Here is a 20,601-nt window from a genome sequence, read left to right as displayed (position 1 = left end):
TTCCATTTTAGAAAATAGGGAATAGGGAGAAACTAATTGGTTAACTATTATAGATTTAGAGGGCTTATGCTTCATCTATTTTGTATGGTGTAAATCATGCATGCTCTGGTTTATGTACAAGCTCCTTTGATTATAAAAGGAATAGGTAACAACAGAATGAAATTACACGTTTCTGAAGATTAGATCGAATTAAAGTACTATCAGCATTCGGCTAGTTTGTACAGAGTCATGAATTGATGAGATGATACTGACTTTCTAATTAAGTTTTCATGAAACATCCCTTAGGAATGTCCGAGCTTAGGTTTTTCTTCACAGATTTTCCTTACCACTTATACATGCACCTAAAGGCTGTAATAACTTATAAGTGGTTATGATTATCAATGATTAGAGCTGAATTGTTTGTCAGTGGGGATGCATTTCCTTGTACGTTGACAAAGGAAAATCCATGCAAAATTGCACACAAATGTCATTATACCTGAGATGACCTTATACAAAACAAGCCTTAAGGGTTTAATTTTACAATAAAAATAACAATCATTTAAGTATCCTATTCGCAAGGGATGGGGCAGCTGTACATGTCTGATCACTAATCAATGGACTAGTTGATACAACAATTAAACTTTAATAAGAGAAACAAAAAATTCTATGATAATATCTGATGGTACGTGTTGAGCTCTGGTTATAGTACTTTTCGACTTGATCTGGTTTCAAGACCAACATCTCTGTGAATGAACTTTCTGGCTTTGGCTATGAATTTTACAAGAGTAGTAAAAATGGGTTCTTCTGGAACAGGTATGAGTTTAACTACAAAGCCAATGGGCCATGAGAAAAATGAGATGATTATACATGCTGCCCATTCTTTCCAGTTCAAGCTCACTGTGTTGGCGAAATTTTTCAAGAACTCGACCATCACTGCCTGAAGGATGATTTCTATGGCAACAATCCCGAGAAACAAAGGAGTTTTGTGGATTCCTTCGAATATATTTTGCTTTTCCATTCTTCTTGAATTGAATTCGTTGAAAACTTGGCACAGAACAAAGGTGTTAAATATCAGGGTATTCTTTTTGTCTGTGGACACATTAAAGATGGATTTACCTCTGAACTGCAGGATCAGTAGCACTGAGATTTGATACAGCGATTGGCACAAGAGATTCCTCCACATAATGTTGGTTATGAGGGGTGCTGTCCTTCCAACAGGTGGTTTATCGAGAAGCTCTTTGGTTGGACGCTCTGTGGCAAGGGCCAGAGCTCCTAATGTGTCCATTATGAGATTAACCCACAGTAGTTGGACTGCTGTCAGAGGGACTTCTCCGGCTGAAACTGCTGCTATAAAGTTGATTACCAAAGCTGCCACATTTACTGTAAGTTGGAATTGGATGAACTTTTGTATATTGTTGTAAACACATCGGCCCCATCTTAGAACGGTGGCAACGGTGCTAAAATTATCATCTAGGATGATAATATCGGAACTCTCTTTAGCCACCTCAGTGCCTTGAATTCCCATAGCAAGTCCAATATCTGCTTCTTTTAGAGCAGGTGCGTCATTGGTGCCATCTCCTGTAACTGCAACCACTTCCCCCCTTTGCTTTAAGCATTGAACCATCAGTAGCTTATCAAGGGGAGATGATCTTGCCATTACACTTATTTTGTCAACTCTTTCCATTCTTTCTTCATGTGTGTAGTTCCGAAACTGTATTCCTTCCACAACTTCACCTTCCTGTTGTTGGTATCCTAGTATACCACATTCTGCGGCTATGGCTTTTGCTGTGAAAATGTTGTCTCCTGTAATCATTTTGATTCTAACTCCTGCTCTTTTGCAGACATCTACTGCATGCTTGACTTCTGGACGACATGGATCCTTCAGACCTACAATCCCCAACAAAGTCAAGGCTTCTTCTTTAAGCTTTGGCTTAGCTGTTTCCTCGTCATACTCCACCTCTTCTTCTGAGACTTCACTATGAGCAAATGCAATGCAGCGAAGACTGCTGGCTGCCATGCCTTCAATTATCAGCCCAATACTTCTCCTTCCATCTTCATCCATCACCTTTTTTATTCCAGCAGAGGTGTAATAATGGGAGCACATTGCTAGAATAAATTCTGCTGCTCCTTTCCAGTGCACGTTGATAGAACCGTCAGATTCCTTCCTCATCATTACCCCACTTCGCTTCTTATTTGAGTTGAAGCTTTCAACCTGAAGAATTGAACTGCTTTGCTTTATTGTCTCCATATCCATACCTACTTCCTTGATTGCCCAAGATAGAATTGCTTTCTCAGTTGGACTTCCTGAAATCTCAGGTACTCCACCCTGATAAGGTATATATACTACACCTGTCGTGTTCAAAGCAACTCCTTGTTGGAGCAATTCAAGAACACTGGGAGCAGTTACTCGAGTGCCTTCTTCTTCTCCGATCCAAGCCTTGGTCACTTGCATCTGATTCAACGTCAGAGTTCCAGTTTTGTCAGTGCAGATGACTGTGGCAGACCCCATAGTCTCACAAGCTGAAAGCTTTCTCACCATTGCCTGATCTACCATCATCCTTTTCATCGAGTAAGCAAGGGTGAGCGTCACAGCCAATGGCAAGCCCTCAGGAATGGCCACAACCACTATGGTGACTGCAGCAGAGATTATCCGAACTATGGAACTGAGTATGGAATTGATCCCCGTTTGACTACCATTATACTCTTTTTGCCCATCCTCACCTCTGGTGTTCCCTGTAAAATACCTTACAAGTAACACCATGAGGACAAGTAGAGCGACAAGAAGACCTATCTTCCCTATTGCTGAGGTCAATGCATCGAGCCTCACCTGTAGTGGAGTTTGCTCATTGGTATCACGATTAATTGTGCTCATCATCTCTCCCCAAGATGTGTTCATCCCAACTGATGTCACCAACATTCGTCCATATCCATCACCGACCTTTGCACCTGAGTGAAGAAAAGGGTTGTTTGTATGATTTACCTCAATGTGATCACTTTCTCCTGTCATGCTTGACTCATCTATCAACAAGGATTGTCCATCTACGAAGAGTCCGTCTGCCGGTATTTGATCCCCAATCTTCAAGATCACTACATCTCCAACTACGATGTCAAAGATGGAGACTTGTTGTGGCCTGCCATCCCTCACAACACTGATCATAATGTTATCGCTTATTTTTGATAGCTTGCTAAATTGTCTATCTTGTTTGATGTTACTTACAGCAGTAACAATGACAACAAGGAAGACTGCCACGAAGATGCTTCCTCCTTCATACCACCCTTCTTTAATGCCATGCAGCTTGATCCCAAACCCAAGAGAAAGGGTTGCACAAACAAGAAGGATGATGAGGGTGAGATCCTTAAAGGCATTCCAAACAAAATAAAGGAAACCCTTAGGACGCGGCCTCTTGTAAGTGTTTGACCCGAATTTCTCCTTTCTCCACCCAAGATCATGTTCGCTTCCTGAGATGCCACTTGTTTCATTGGTCTTGAGTGCACTGGCAATTTTGTGAACTCCCCCAAGTGTGTGAAGAGACTCAACTCTCTTCTCCCTAACAATTTCAGCGAGCTTTGCTGCATCTATGCATGATGAAGAAGGGGTTACTGGGCTGTTGGGTTCAACATCAAGTACTGTGTAAGGCTGCTGATAACCAATACTCAGGCTTGTGTTGTTGGCGAGGGAAAGAAATGCTCGGAAGGAATAGATGGCTGCAGCTGCTATGTGCCACCGTTTCCTCGCTTGTGTTATTGTGGTGCTCACTTTATGAATCAAAGTACCACAATCACTATCCAGGACAAAAGCTCTCCCGTCCATTTGTTTTCTTCTATACTCTAAGAAATATGGAACTAAATAAGTTTGGAGAAGATGAGATGAAATGGGTTGGTTTTTTCTTCTTTTGAGGTTTGTTGGATGCTAAAATCTTTGGTTCATGTAGCCGACTTCACCTTTGGGATTAAGGCTTTGATCGTATTTGTTAAGGTTTGTGGCTGACTCTTTCTATTATTGTGAGTCGGAAATATAATGTTGTGTACTTATCTTTATACTTGTTCTTTGAATCAGGAACATGCTTTGCAGTTTCCTCTTGTCTTGCTCAATGAAAAAACGCTTACAGTTACAGCAGCTCTGCAGCTATGTCATGCTCTTCTTAATAAAGATGTGATGAAAGGTAACACATCATAGATTAATGCTGAAAGTTCTTAATAATTTCCGATTATTATTTTGTTAATTTTTGTGATTATCCTACACGATTAGTCTCCGGGTTTGTTCGTCTGCTCAATTAATTACTATATATTATTTCGCGTATAATACGTGTATATTAAATCAACTTTGGCATAATACGTGTAAATTAAATCAGCTTTGGTTTACTAGTATTAGTTAATCGATCTTCTTAATTAAGCATTGATCATGTTGAGTATTGACTATTTTAGGCATAGATTAGTGTTGTCAAAGTTTCATAAGACTGCAATTGAAGAAGTAATGGTTTCCCACTTCTGGAAGAAAACGGTTGTTATACTATTTTATACAAGTAGTTCGTATATCCATTATTGCTTGATTTGTTTCTTATATTTTACCACTATTGAAGAGAACAGTGCGTCGGCAGGATTAGGTTTCTAGCTCTTAGCTTGACTACCTCTACCGAGAAGCTCTCTCTCGCTTCAGGTTTGCCTAATCGAATTCTTCCTTTTCCTCCGCAAACCAACCACTTTTGAAAAAGGGCATTTCCAGCACCACATTTTTATTTATTTTTTTGGTGCAAAATAAGAATATTTTGTCGATTATTATATAATAATAACGATAATGATAATCACTAGTAAGAATGGTGATTTAGTAATATGTAAAAGAGCTGTTATTACCGCGTTAGAGGCAGCACTGATTATGAATGGGTGTCTCAGGTGATGACTTACAGAACAAGCGAAGGATACCATTGAATATATGGGGCCTTATTAAGCTAAGACTTGGAAGTTAGAACAAACCAATATGATAGTTGACCTTATATATTAGTCATTTGATATTGCTATTATGCTCGATTAGATGCAAGTTTTTCCAACTATCACTTTTTTTTTTTTTTTCGACATAAAGCATTCATATGTTAGATACAACAATATAATTCATACTACGTAATATAAATGTATAATTACTTGTAACTATAAACTATCTAAAGTAATCACGATATATGGATAAAAAAAAAAAATAGACTACCTTTATAGGTGATGAACATTGTGCGACTTATTAGAGGGACGTTTTGTTCATACTTAATAGAGGTTTGACGAGAATCACAACTAAGAAAGGGTAGAAGAATTCTAATCCATAACAATTGGATATACGTCTTAACTACTAATTCACCCTTCGTTTGTGTTTTCGTGTTGCATACTCCATTCGTCTCAAATTTGTTTCCAACAAGGACGTTTGTCATCTACCATTCGTCTCAAATTTGTTTCCAATAAGGACGTTTATCATCTACGATTACTACAGTACAATGTAAGAGGCAGGTAGTCAGCAAATTTAAAACATAATCTTAAGTAATTCGTATATTATATGGTGCCATTATTAATGTAAACACGGTTTTAGATGGATATTCGGGATAATGCATTAATCTTAAATTGGCAACTGATTGATACCAATCAACCAACACAACTACACAAGCTAATGTAATGTGATGCAATCACGTTTGCCGTATAATAAATAAAGCATCTGACTTGCACTCCTAACAACGTGGTTACTTACGTGAGTAGTTGAAACCAACTCCGTACTTCTTAAACTCTCTTACTTTCTTTTCTCTTTTCTTTTATGGAAGTATTTATTTATTTATTAACAGAAATTTAAGACTGCATTTTTTTCCGAGTGCTCAAATTGTCCTAAAGATCAATGGTGTACATGTGATTTGATCTTAAGTCTTGAATCCGTAATTTAATGTATATTGGCTATAGTCGGTCAAAAAGATAAGAAGAGGTTTGATGTGCTTCTATATTCCACAAGAGGAATAGATCGAGTATAAGACGTTTTGAAGGATTACTAAATCTGATAATTTAATTGAGAAAAATACTACTCACAGGTAGTAGCCAAAAATCATTTTAGTACTCCTTAGTAGATGTTGGTTTTAGTTTTAAAACCGATAAAGCTCTATAAGCTCAAATTAGTAGTCATGTGGGAAATTATAGAGTGTATGACTGTCGAATGTATGGATAATGAATCCATTATGTATGTTATATAAGTACTTCGAATTTCCTTTGTTTCTTGTTAATTGTTCTAACTCAACTTTTACATTCATCAACACAAAGAATTTGTCAATCAATAAATCCTATAATCGATTTTATTTAAATTATTGGAAATAAATGTTTGAGACAAATCCAATACTACAATTTGCCTAAAATCATTTAATTTGTTTATACATATTGATATTCATATATGATCAAAATAAGTTAGGAAAAAAGTGCAAAAGTCTAAACAATTGAAAAATGGAGAAAATATAAATTTTTTAAATTTAAGCTACATTTGCTTGTCTATAGCATCACCTTTTCCCCGACTATTTTTGTTATTTTCGAATTATGATATTATTTTGCCAACTTTTAACCTAACTTCATATATTATTTGTTTGGGGTGTAATTGCACAAAAACTTAAATAAGTACTACAACCTTATAATTATGGAAGCGCTGTTAATAAAACTTTGGCCTATAATTATTCACCCTCCACCAAATAATGTCCCCATAATACGCACACACCCATTAGAGATAACCAGGGGGGCATTTCTACTACAGTAGCTAATACAAGGTGTTTGAAAACAACAAGAAATATATGAAGTTGCAAGTTCCAATTCATTGTTAAAGAGATGTTTAGATTTTGACATCCATCACAATATCACGTATGGTGAATAAGTCGTTTGAATTTGACATGGTATGATTTATATCGATAATAATAATCATTTCAATTATAGCTTGATTTACATTATAGTCATGTAATTAAATCAAATTCAGATCAAGTCAATATCAATTCATGCCAATTAACTTATCATGTAATTTTAGATACGTATTCGGTTGAATTCGATTAATTACTCCTAATTAATATGAATCGAACTCAAGGGTATCAAAGTCTTCACTAGTTAGGTCTACGGTCTACCATTTCTGCTATTTTAAAAGAACTTTTCAGTAAAGTGGCCGTTAGATTGCCCATATTCATACTGTTTTTGCACCATTATTTCTTCTTATTTTCATTGAAGATACAATCAGTTTGTCAATATTAAATAAAAAGACGAAATTTGAGTTCACATAAAATGACTGATTTCACGCTTTCTCATTTATATATGCGTCATTGACGGCAATTTAATAATTTCTTCAATATTCAATGACTAAAATAGGAATTGAAGAAACTACCTCGTAGTTTCGCTAGATGTAACTTCAAAGTTTTTGGTGGAAATAAGTTAAAGCAGCATTCAACGAAAGCTACTATTATGCAGTAAAAATCACTTTATAATAAAAACTAGTGAGTAGTCCGGGCGTTGTTTCAAAATACCACTTTTGTATTTGTGTAATTGCTAATTTTTAAGAGTATTTAAATATTTAATAGTGTGTATGTAGTATGTATTTTCAATACTTTTATAGTATAATATTATTTATTTAGTGTGCAACATTAAAGCATAATTAACTATCAACTTAGATGGTTAAACAATAACGTTGCTTCAAAGAGGTTAAGTGTTCGAATCTTCTAATCCATATATTTTTGAGCATATAATTTATTTGAAATTAATTCGTATATACTTTGTCTAGAAATTAATTCGTATATGTTAAATATTTCATACTCTAAAGGACCGGCATTTATTGTTTCTTATTTCGTGTCATCAGCGTACATTCAAAAACTTGATGTGATCTATACAAGATTCAGATGTATGTCTTACCACTAAGCTACGTTATAATAAAAAGTACATACATAAAAGATCAAAATATAGTGAAAGACAATATGAGAAATTAAATAACATTTAATTAATTAAGATAAAAATCGAATCATAAATTTCTTTTTTAAAGACTGGATTTAAATTTTTTTAATTAATGTAATAATCGAGATATTGTCTAGGCTCAAACACTATTTCTTAAATAAAACTTATATAACCTAAACATATTACAAGTATAGAGTATATCTTTTATGGAAAGTTCCAACTAATTTCCATGATGGCAACTTAGCTCCATCCTTAGCTTCCTTTTTGACCTTACATTTGAATCCGTAGTACCGTACAATGTACTCTGTATATACTACATACTTGTACTAGAAAATTCCAACATTAACCCCAACTCTTTCTATAGCATAATGTGCAATTGTGCATTATTAAGTCTTCTTAAATAACATGATTCATTTAGATGTTCTTTCAAATCGTTGAAGTTTTTTCAATGAAATTAAAGTATAGGAAATTATTAGAAAATTTTGAATACTTGGCTCATTAGACCACTATCAGCAGTGAGGAAAAAAAAAACCTCTCAATCTCTCTCTACCCACTTTCTCACTCCTCCCATACAATTTCTCTCATCAAATGTTTTTTTCACTACATCAATGAGGAGAAAAAAAAACCTCTCATCACTTTTTCCTCCACTATTTACTATACCCCACCATAATACACATCATCTTTTTATTTTATCTTTATTTTGAAATAATGTTTATACTACATATTTAATTTTCCAATACAATTAAAATATGTGAAAATAATTTATTTTTTAATTACATTTAAAAATAATTTAATAAAAATGTATAATTTAATAACAATTTATAAGTTTTATATTTACTTTTCAATTACGTTTAAAAATAATATAATAAAAATTTATAATTTTTATATTTATTTTTCAATTACGTTTCAATTATAACTTAATAAGATTGTTTTTTATTTGTCAATTACGTTTTAATTATAATTAATAATTTTTATTTATTTTTCAATTACGTTTTATTTATAATTTAACATTTGAATTAGTAGCACATTTTTGTAATGAACACATTAAATAGTCACATGGGAACTTCAATAACGGTAATACAAACACATGGGATGTTAAATAACGGTACAAGTACGAACTAGATAAAAGTGGTTCTACTAAAATAAAATACAAACACGAGTATTAAAACATAAATAACGATACGGTTACAAATAACAAACTAAAAAATTATTTATTCAACCGCATTATGACGAAAGTTCTGCCATATGTGCTCCACTAAATCTTGTTTCAGAGATGAATGAATTTCTCTATCACGAAGGGAAATCCTTCTCTCCAAATACGTGTTGAAATCAATGTTGGGTGGTCGCCCGACGTTGAATTCAAATGGCTCGTTGTTAAACACCGTGGCACTTGTGCTCGGGTCTGCCCGCCTCACCGTACGTTGTGGTCGATCTTCTTCGTAGTATCGTCTCAAAACATCTGCACGTGCGTAGTTGTGTCGTTCATCCTCGACGATCATGTTGTGCATTATTATACAGGCTTTCATAATATCACAGAGAATATCTTCGTCGTATGCAAGTGCTGGTTGTCGTAGTATAGCGAACCTAGCTTGTAAAACTCCGAAAGCCCGTTCGACGTCTTTCCGAACTGCTGCTTGTTGATCAGCAAACAACTTGTCTTTTCTAACATGAGGATGTGTTATACCCTGTATAAAAGTTGCCCATCTCGGGTAAATCCCATCGGCCAAGTAGTAGCCCAACTCATATTGATGTCCATTAACCGTAAAATTTATGGGTGGTGCATGACCTTGTAAAACATCATCAAATACCGGTGAACGGTAAAGGACATTCAAATCGTTACATGACCCAGGCATTCCAAAGAACGCATGCCAAATCCATAGATCCTGATCAGCAACAGCTTCAAGAATGAGAGTTGCACTCTTGCTACGACCAGCATATTGTGCCTTCCAAGCAGTAGGACAATTCTTCCACTCCCAATGCATGCAGTCTATACTACCAATCATCCCTGGAAAACCACGCAGATCATTTTGATGAAGGATTCTCCTTAAATCTTCATCTGTAGGTTTTCGTAGATATTCACTTTCAAATTGTGAAATAACCCCTTGACAGAAATGTTGCAATGCCTGCCTAGAGGTTGTTTGGCCGAGACGTAAATATTCATCCACAGCGTCTGCGGCTACGCCATACGCTAACATTCTTATTGCAGCGGTGCATTTCTGCAACGGTGATAAACCAAGCTTCCCAGCTGCATTTCGACGTTGCTGGAAGAATTGATCCCCCTCAACCACTTTGCTCATAATGCGGCAGAACAATGACCGTTGCATACGGAATCTACGTCGGAATTGGTTGTCGTTATACACTGGATTATTCGCGAAATAATCGTTGTATAGTTGCACATGCCCTTTTTCTCTTTCCCTATCCCTTTTGGGCTCCGTTGATAGTTCAGTTTCATTATTTAGTGGAGGTTCTTGTGGTTGGTCTGGAGGAAGTAATCTATGAGGTAGGTGATTTGCTACATACTCATCAACTAAGCAATCAAATTCATGATTTTTGGAGAAATCATCGGAAGAGGAGCTTGAGGTGGAAGAAATGAAAGACATTTTTATTTTGGTTAGGTAGTTGGTGTGTTTGGGATTGTTTCCGTTTATAATAACACAGGTATATATAGAAAATGTGAAAGTCATTATTGGATGGTAGTGGTAAGTTTGCATGTGAGTTAAAGTGGAATTGAAGTTGCATGTGACTCGAGGTGACAATTCAATGCATTATTTTAGCATGTGATTGTGCAGTGTTATTGATGTTTGAGCAGAGGTGACAATTCAGTGCATTACTTTAGCATGTGATTGTGCAGTGTTATTGATGTTTGAGCAGAGGTGACATGTGACGCGTGTCAGATTGTATCTTTATCAGATATCAGCTTTATCAATTTCAAATTACTAAGAAAACATGTGAATTAACTGAATATTAATAATAAATTTAACATTACATAAACATAAATTTAACATAAACTAAATAAACACTAGTACATTAAATTAACTGAATAAAACATAAAGTTAACATTAACTAAATAAAACATAAGCCAAATCTCCAAGTCACACGTGCCTTTTACCATATAGCATTGCACGTAATTCTAATTCCTCCTTGTAGGCCTCTTCATCGGGAGTTAGATCAGTACCCTTTGAAAGTAGATCTTGCAGCATTTCATAGTTCAGCCTTCTCTCTTGTATGTCAACTTGTTTTTGTTGAATTTCGACTTGTTTTTGTTTCCTCCTCTCCCTTTCCATGTCAAAATCCAACTTCTTCAACCGTATTTGTGCCTCTGTTTCCCTACAGGCATTATTCTGCTTCATTTGCTCACCAATGGTTGAAGAATCAGAAGCCACTTCTTTTCCCTTATTACGCTTGGCCTTTGCCTTTTTAACACCATCGGGTCGAGGAAGACCTCCAGAACAGAAACCCGTGGATGGTGTATCACCTTCCTATACGGTTCTACATCGCTTATCACTGCCACTACTATCATCTTCGACGGCATCACCTACAGCTAATCTTTCCTCTCTTGACAACGCCCACCTAAGTTTTGTCCTCCACTTTGGGTCATTTTTAACCATTTCCCAACCATGGTGACAATTAAAATTATGTTGAGTAGGCTTGGAGGAAGCATAGAATAACTTACTGGCGTTATTAATTCGATCTGCTTCGTTGTAGCCACTTCCTGTAACCCTTCCTGCTTCGTCATAGCAGCTACTCCATTGTATTAAATCAGCTGCCATCCTTCTCCAACGACTTTCCAAACTCCTCAAAGGTCTTAGTGGTAGAATGTGAGGTTTCTCAGCCTGCGCTTCATCATATGCTGCTGAAATTTTTCTCCAAAGCACAGATGCTTTTTGGTTTGTACCAACAATTGCATCTTCACTGAATTGCAGATACAAACCAATAAGAGTTTCATCCTCCGCAACAGACCACATTCGACTCCCTTTTGTAAGTGGTTGGTTTTGATTGACAGACACTCTTGGAGGAGGTGGAGGGTATTGTGGAGTATCTGGAACACTTTCTTCCATTTCATCTTCATATTGAGAATTGCTCCCTTGATAAACAGGAGGTGAATGTGGTGGTGGAAATTGAGGAGGTGTTTGTTGTGGTGGAAATTGAGGAGGTGTTTGTTGCGGTGGATATTGAGTAGCTATTCGTTGAAGGAAGGTTTGAAATCGAGGGTTAGTGACAAAATCATCACCCAAATCAGAAAAATAATTAGAAAAATCTGGTTTGTTAGGATCCATTAGCAAAATAATAATAATAATAATAATAATAATAATAATAATAATGATAATAATAATAATAATAACAATAACAATAATAATAATAATAATAATAATAATAATAATAATAATAACAACAACAACAATAATTATACTACTACTTTTTTTTGACAATATAATAATACGATTTTTTTCAAGGATTAATAAATTTAACAGAAATAATAATAAAGAAATTATTAATAATAATAATAATAATAATAATAATAATTATAAGAATACCAATAAAACTACTACTTTTTTTAAATTAACACTACTACTACTACTACTAGTAATAATAATAATAATTATAATAATAATAAAAATAATAATAATAATAATAATAATAATAATAATAATAATACTAAATAATAACTGAGGTTTTTTTTTTTTTTTTTACGAATAATAATAATAATAAAAATGATGAAAATAACTCAAAGAAATTGGGAAAAGAAGGAAATTTGTAGTATTTATAGGTTTTTTGAAAGTATATCAAAATATATCAAAATGCATGTCTATTTATAGAGAAAAAAAAAATCTATCCGTTGGTGAATTTTGTTTTTTTTTTTTTTTTTTTTTTATAATTACAACGGTTATATTTAACTTACAAAAATATAACCGTTGTAATAAAAGCAAAAAAATCTGATTGGTTGGAAGGATAAAGCCTGACGCGTGTCGCATCCCCATTGGCTGGGTCTGACGCGCGTCAGGCCAACTGCCCCCTATTTTTTTTTTCCCTTTTTGCCCCTCAAAACGGCGTCGTTTCACCCTTCTTTAAGGCAAAACGACGTCGTTTTGCAAGCCAGAAGGGAAAAAAAAAAAGCGAACACGCGTGTACGAGTGGGGCCCACTTGTTACTGTTCACGAGTATTTCCCCTCAACTCTTGTGCGTTTTCCATAGCTCTCAACGGTGAGGGTTTTTTCCCTCACTAACGTAATGCTTGGGTATTTTTTTTTACACCCTTATTTTTACTCGTGAGGGCTTTTCTCCTCACTGCTGTGAGTGCTCTTATCAATGCAAAGCAAGCTACTTTGTACTCATTTAACTAAAATATCTAAAATATATAGTCAACCATATTTTAAATATAATACATATCAATATCACTCATCATTCTTAAAAACTAATGAAATACTATGCTCTTAAGTCAATTCGAATGCTATGACGACCCCCATTTAATTAAACATGTTCCATGCACATCATTCAATCATCTACGTATATCTAGAATTTAGAGACATAGATGAATTGAATACATACTAAATTAAAATTTTCGAACACACAACTTCTGAACTGAAACTAGAAAACATTGACGAGTTAACTATTAGTTACATAATCTTCTCAGTTCTCATGCTGTGCTTTACAAACAATGAAGGGAAAAAAAAAAAATGATTCTACAAAATACTAATTAAATTCTTGATACTATGTACGAGTTATTATTGTAAACTAATATAAAGTGGATTAAACTAAATGAAAGGAAAAGTTAAATTAATAAATCAAGAGGAGAGTCTGAACATTACTTATTCTTGATTTGAATTGTTTTTTAAAAAATAAAAAATAAAAACCTTGCTAAATAAGCTAACAGATTGTGGAAAAAAACAAACGTGCACCAGCCGGGAATCGAACCCGGGTCTGTACCGTGGCAGGGTACTATTCTACCACTAGACCACTGGTGCTTGGATGAATATTAGTGCTTTCAGAATGCTAAATATATTCTGTACGAACTCCAATATCTGAAAAATTAATACTGTGAATAAAGAGATCAGCCAATTGATTAGCAAATATTGCACATGTTGACTTGATTTTTCATTAACAGTACATTCTTCTTTGACCATATACTTATTTTTGTGACTCACGTATAAAGAACAATATAGTCATATATAATTTTGTTGGATTCATCTCGATTGATACTTTCGAAATATAAGCTTTTATTTTTTAATTATAATTTTTACATATTGAGAATTATAATATTAAACGTGTGAAAGCGGAAATAACATAATGTGACATTTTTTTGAGGAATAACAACTATTTGTCATATATTTGTAATGTATTTAGAAACTAAAAACAACTTGTCTTATATAGTAAAAAATAAACGATGAGATAAGTTGTAGGGTTGTCAAAACAAATCCAAAAATATTAAATTCTAATAACTAAAATGATGTAAAAATAGCAATTACTCCGTAAAATTATGTACTGATTACTATTGACAACTCATTACTTTTCTGTAATGACCTGTTCTTTTTCCCTAATTAACTTATAAATTGGGATGAATTTTCTTACCTCTTCTTTTTTTCCCCAACACACATTAATGTCCCTTACCTATTCATGTACCCTTAATTGATGTCATTCTTTAAAATGGAGACAAAAACGCCGCCTAAAGACTTCTCTCCATCTAACCAACAACACCAACACCATGATCGGCACCCTTGCAAATGCACCCCGCCTAAGCCCACCTTACAAGCCTTTACGGAACGTGTAACGAACGCGTTACTCCACCATATCTTCCTCCTATATAGGTCAGACCCAGAGTTTTACGTCCTAGGAGCAACAGGTAACGTGTACATTGTTAACATATCAATAACACCCTCATGCACGTGCCCTGATCGTACCACCCCATGCAAGCACATCCTCTTTGTGCTCATCAAGGTCCTAGGGTTCCCCCTCGACGATCCAGGCTTAAGGAGGCAAACTATAAGTCCTTGCCACCTCGAGAAGCTTCAAGCCACCCCGAGCTCCCCAGTATCCCTAGCAAGCCATACACTACGCCAGAGGTTCCACCAAGTTTTTTTCTTAAAGAAAGAGTTAGGCTTACGCAATGCAAACCTAAAGCCGTGTATGAAAGCTGAGGTTGGGGGTACATGTCCGATATGCCTAGAGATGGGGAGGTCCGGGGATCGGATGGTGGCTTGCGAAACATGTAGGATTCCAATCCATGAGGAATGCTTGATGACTTGGAAGAGGACTCAAAGGAAAGAATTGACAAAATGTTTAACTTGTAGGTCACAATGGAAACAGAAAGGTGATCAACAAAGGTATTTGAATCTATCTGATTATGTTAGTGAGGATGAAACAAGTCCCAAAACCGAAAGATCGTAAAGGGTTAATGCATGCTGTGAATCCATGAAGAACATACATATATTTATTTAGTTGATCAAGTAGAAGCAGAAGATCTTTTGTTGCCGAGAAGATTCATTTTGATTTAACTTATAAACTTCAATTTATGTCCTGTAAAGTTATATTTGATCGGTAGAAGCAGAGGATCTTCCCTTGCCGAGAAGATTCATTTTGAGTTTAACTTCTTAACTTCAATTTATGTCATGTAAAGTTATGTTGTAAATGTGAATACAATGTACAAATAATGTACTACGTATATTAATTTCACTTTCTTCTCTTTTAGCTTGTACATAAATCAGACTGTATTTATTACTGTAAATATTGGACCTTAATGATAGGATTATATTTATGTACAGTAATAATGCAATAATTAGTAGCCTTCAAATACTATAATTAATACTTATTCATCAATTCATCTGTTCCTAATAGAAAATTCTATATACACCATCCTTATGTTATGCCGATACTGATTACACATGCAAAATGACCAGAAAGGGATTCTTAAAAATAGCCCACAAGGCTAAAACCAATGTAGTGTTGATGCCAAAACCTGAAGTTGTGGCGCAACAGATAACGAAACATATACAACAGCTCCTATATGTGCAGTCGAGGAAGCTTGAATCTTGTCAGTCGAGACCTTATTACATGCTCTTCCTCTAGCCCAGCCACTGGCCATTACAATAGTTCAGTAGGTTCCATCTTTCTACCAATATAATAAGCAACTCAGATAACCTGACTTGTTAAAGCCAATGCAATATATTTTTCATTGTACCCCCAAATAGTCTTCAATTACCAAACATGCTCTGAAATTCAACTCAGCGATTTCACTGTAATCAGAATCACACAATACATCCCATAATTATCTCAAGGTCATAAATTCGCAATATGAGCCACAACACTGATCTGAAAAACCCCCCAAAAGGCAAAGTTTCCCACTCAAAGGCACAAATTGAGGTATTATACCTGCAGAGCAAAAAAACCGTTCATTAGCTAAGCTTGCTACAAAACATCATCAGGATGTACAAACATCCATTGTAATGAAATTCCATAAGCAGACACTAAATTTTGGCACAAAATTCAAGGATTGTTGAATACATCATAGATTCCAAGTTTTGGCACAACTACATACACAACATAATTCCGTGAATAAAGTTGATAGTAGAGCAGCTTCACATGTCAACCATTAATCCTTGTCAAATATGATGTACAAATGTACTGTACTAAACAAGCTGGGCAAGCTGGTAACACTCTAGAGTCTACAAAGGGTACAAATTATGATACAGAGTACTAAACAAGCTGAAATCACTCTATCCCTGTCAAAACTGATGCACAGGTGACAACAATGACAGAAAAGAATATCTTACACTGTTGATGCGCGGATTACATCTTTGATGATTTTAACCCAGAAAAAAGAGCTTCGTGAAAGAAGGAAGCAATCCATATCTAAAAAACAACTTATCAAAATTGATGGTTTGTGATTGATTTTAACCTATTTGGGAAGTTGCAGCAAGAAAAATTTGCAACCTAAACCCTGAATAAACTCAAGAAAAGCAAACACAAGATATTTTTACCAAGGCAAATTAATCAAGGCTCCAAATGTCACTATTGCTAATTAGCTCATGCAGTAATCATTAATTCGAGATTTATACATGAATTCAAACAAATGGTACACTTGGGTGTAGGAATCATGCATTGATGGTCATATAAGCACTTTTACATCTTAATGATTCTCAATTGCCTTCCTTCAGCATCTCCACTTGATGGACACCTATGTTCTATTTTTTTTGTTTATCAAAGACCCAAGGAGAAAAGAGAAAGAAAAAAGACTAAAACTAACTTCAAGTATTGCACTCGAAAATTGCAAAATAATCCGAAGCATGATAATTTAAGAGGTACAAAAAGTGTAAAGGCAATCGCTGCAACACTCAAAGCATGTAAGAGGGAAACAACTGAGGCTGTGAATACAGAAGACAGCAGCAAAAGAGCAAACTATCCATATCCAAACAGCCACATGAGTGTGAATCTATAGAAATGGTGATGAAAGTAGTGGGAGTGCTCATACCCTCAGTCCTGTTTTAGATACAAAAGCACCAAACAACGAACGGAAATTTCCTAAATTGATTCCCACTTCCAAAAGTTTGGAATATCTCGTCATCCTACTTTTATTAATTGATTACATTGAATAAGAATACACTCGTGTCTAGTCAATCCTGTCTTGGACATTTGGTGTGCTTTTGGTTAGATGTAAGAAATTGTACACTTGCACTTTTGTGAGAGATTACAATTTCCTAAAATTCTACTTGAATTTCCTAGGAACTATAAACTTGGTTAATTCATTGCATTCTACTTCCGGGTTCCCATGGAACTTTGAAGTTCCACTTACCTTATGATGACGGAATGACGGTGTAGAGTTTCATAAAGGTTGGAGATTTAACAGTAGAAAGGGCCAGGCAAAGTGTACAATTACTCACTACCATTGGCAATAAAAGTACGTCTGACCACTGTATTTTGTGTTGTAATTTATAAGTGCTATGCATACTTGATTAGCTAGCAACATACGTCGTCATTACCATTAATAAACCAAGGCCATAATTCGTCAATGTGCAAGACATGACAAAGGGAAAACCCAGTAGAGCAGGAAAAGAAAATTAAAAGAATAATTATAACACTCCTTGATTTCGGTAGAACATGCTTTCTTAATGCTATAGAAAGTTTGATCAGACATGTTAGTAATGAATCATGTCATTTCAATAAGAAATCATTCCCTTTGTGCTTATACATGCAGCTTTTCACAGTTTGTAATCCTCAAGCTTCCATCCTTGCCTTCTTCTTGCCTTTTATAAAAAAGTGTTAGGAGTAATAACTAATCCTTATTTCGTTCTTCCATTTCTTTCAATCAACGAAATTAGCTCACTTTGACCTCCAAAATTCAAAAATACAAAGAACATAAAAGCCATAGGCCCAAAGCTTCACCTTTTCCCCACACCTTTCTCTAAATTAGATACTAAACAAAAGGCCACCAACCCACAAAAAAATGTCGCACAAACAAACTAAGCAGAGCACATACGAATACACAATCAACAGTCTGACGAAACAAAGCATAAACAAATAAACCCAATAACATTCATCAAAACCAACAAAGAAGCATTCAAACAAGCATATCTTTTCCTCACATATCACCATGGGACCTTACTAGGCATCAATACTGAGATTTAATTTTCAATAATCGGCACACATCATTCAAATGGATAACATAAAGAACATAAATCAGCCTACCAAACTAAGTATTCTAATATAGAAATGACAAAGAAAACAGTCAAATATACAATGCAAACTTGACATTACTTAGAAAACAGAATATGTTGATAATGTCACTTACACACCTGAAAAAACACTCCTATCTTCAACAATGTTTCTTATCTTTCTACCATCATTGTCTTTATGGCTCTCTATGCTAGACCTCGGACAAATCTCGTCTACATCATTTCCCTTTGCGGCCCTCTATACACCTCAACAATCAGATTAAAAATACAAAAATATTTCTCCATCAATTGGGTTGATTTCTATCTCCCAATAGCTCGGACCCTCTAAAATTAGTGACTTCATAACTCAAATCCAATACAGAAAGCAACCCCAATTGATTCCCAGCCAACATTTCAAACCCTAAATTCCCATTGAAAAGACCCAAACCCGAGACCCAAGAAATCAACTCACCCACCTCCTTCTTCCTCAACTTTCTCTCTCTACAAGCAATCCGGGCCGACCCAAACGGGCCCAAACACTTCTCCTTGGATAACTCCCCACATTTTTCCTTCGACCCTTGAAGACAAGCAGCCATTTCTCTCTCCTCACACTCGTTTCTCTCTTTGAAATCGATTTTCCCGAAAAGGGTCTTCCACCAAGGAGATTTACAGTTGTTTGATGCGGTTATGGAGCACCCAATTCGTACCCCTGCTTCACACAGCTCCAGAAGCTTCGACTCGCAGAATTTGAGGGAAGAGTAGAAGGATTGCGGGTTAGGGAATGCTAAGACGAATGGGCCGAGTTCCGGGTCGTCGGTCGGGCCGTCGGGAATGGGGCGGCGGAGGAGAGGAAGAGGGCGGTCGAAGTGGATGAGGGTTGCTGAGGCAGAGTAGTCTTCTTCGTTTGGTGATGGTTCTGCCATTGGTTTTGAGTTCTGTTTTGTTGAAGATGATAAATAAAATGGGGTCATTACTCATTACTCATTAGTAGATAAAGTCACCATAAAAAAATTTGGACCTAACCCTAACTTGACACAATGACACTCCTTGATTGAACTTTTTACGGTGCGCTCAAGAACGAGAGTTTATTACTGTATTATCTTTTGGGCTAACAAGTTAGGATATTTGGGCCAAACGAATAGAGTTAATTGGCTCAATTCGGTTCGGCTTGAAAATGTGTGGATTTGGACAGATCAATAATGTGTTTATGAATTCAAGTCTGATTTGAAGTTTGTGAAATTTGTATCTAAATTTGTGGGAACTTTAGAAGTCATGGATTCTTCATCACGTCATTTCTTGACTTTTTAAAATTATCTTCAAACACAAATAAAACCCTTTCCATCACCAATCACTCGCTTCTACATTTTAAGTGATGGGCCGGATTGATTTTGGGCTTTGAGAAAATAATACAACCCTCTTTTGGCCATAGCTTTGTTTTGTGGCAATCTTGAGGTTCAAGTTCTTATTTTCAACTAAAAGTTAATTTTGAGCTGTTTAAAATATTAGAAATTTTGAACAATTTAAACCAAGTTGAGATGGCACAAAATTCAGACACAAATTGAATGTTTTATTTTGGTCAAGATGCTCTGTCGGCCATTTCTGGTTTAGAGATTGACAATCACTATTTTGAGTTGGACTCTACACTTAATCAACCATTTTTTTTTCCCAATCTACTTTTTCACTTGCATAAACACATGTACAAAAGCTTGTGAGGCGAGTAATTTGAGAGAACATTCGAGAAATGAAAGTTTTATGTCCAAATTATAGGTGGGATAATTGAGCCACACCTGCTAAGCTGGCCCGAATCTTTCTCAAAACAAAACATTATTTTTTCGGATTTGTACTTTTATAGTGTAATGATAATATTAAGAGCATGGACTTTTTATAAATAAAGATAATGTAATTACAAGTCATATCAAGGGAACTACGATGGTTTTGTAGTAAATGTTTCCAACCATGAAGAAAATATTGCTGGGTTATTGTAGTGAAACTATACTTGACTACCTGTTAGTATAAATACTTTGTAACGGGTAAGAAAAATAAGGTTAGACAT

General features: G+C 35.3%; 4 protein-coding genes, 1 long non-coding RNA gene and 1 other non-coding gene across 6 annotated transcripts; 1 reads left to right on the top strand and 5 right to left on the bottom strand.

Moving 5' to 3' along the window:
* Nucleotides 1–502: 502 nt before the first annotated feature.
* On the bottom strand, nt 503–4,705 carry LOC110734437 (calcium-transporting ATPase 12, plasma membrane-type-like). Its single transcript, XM_021914591.1, has one exon. The coding sequence runs from the start codon at nt 3,788–3,790 to the stop codon at nt 680–682; it is 3,111 nt and encodes a 1,036-aa protein (XP_021770283.1). The 5' UTR covers nt 3,791–4,705; the 3' UTR covers nt 503–679.
* Nucleotides 4,706–9,116: 4,411 nt separating this feature from the next.
* Nucleotides 9,117–10,505, bottom strand: LOC110734625 (putative nuclease HARBI1). The gene has a single exon (XM_021914784.1). The coding sequence runs from the start codon at nt 10,503–10,505 to the stop codon at nt 9,117–9,119; it is 1,389 nt and encodes a 462-aa protein (XP_021770476.1).
* A 492-nt stretch (nt 10,506–10,997) lies between these two features.
* Nucleotides 10,998–12,182, bottom strand: LOC110734624 (glutathione S-transferase T3-like). The gene is made up of 2 exons (XM_021914783.1): nt 11,399–12,182; nt 10,998–11,347 (listed from the first exon to the last, which is right to left on the bottom strand). Exons 1-2 carry the CDS (start codon nt 12,180–12,182, stop codon nt 10,998–11,000), a joined length of 1,134 nt encoding a protein of 377 aa, XP_021770475.1.
* Nucleotides 12,183–13,797: 1,615 nt separating this feature from the next.
* Nucleotides 13,798–13,868, bottom strand: TRNAG-GCC. The gene has a single exon. It is a non-coding gene; the product is annotated as a tRNA-Gly (tRNA).
* Nucleotides 13,869–14,388: 520 nt separating this feature from the next.
* Nucleotides 14,389–15,370, top strand: LOC110734136. Its single transcript, XM_021914189.1, has one exon. It carries the CDS (start codon nt 14,533–14,535, stop codon nt 15,286–15,288), a length of 756 nt encoding a protein of 251 aa, XP_021769881.1. The 5' UTR covers nt 14,389–14,532; the 3' UTR covers nt 15,289–15,370.
* A 295-nt stretch (nt 15,371–15,665) lies between these two features.
* Nucleotides 15,666–19,726, bottom strand: LOC110734436. Its single transcript, XR_002513806.1, has 2 exons — nt 18,690–19,726; nt 15,666–16,269 (listed from the first exon to the last, which is right to left on the bottom strand). It is a non-coding gene; the product is annotated as an uncharacterized LOC110734436 (long non-coding RNA).
* Between the last annotated feature and the right edge of the window lie 875 nt (nt 19,727–20,601).

Source organism: Chenopodium quinoa, unplaced genomic scaffold (genome assembly GCF_001683475.1).
Source record: "Chenopodium quinoa cultivar QQ74 unplaced genomic scaffold, ASM168347v1, whole genome shotgun sequence".
Lineage (NCBI taxonomy): Eukaryota > Viridiplantae > Streptophyta > Magnoliopsida > Caryophyllales > Amaranthaceae > Chenopodium > Chenopodium quinoa.
The sequence above is the reverse complement of the archived record's forward strand: the minus strand, read 5'-3'. Positions and strand labels throughout refer to the sequence as shown.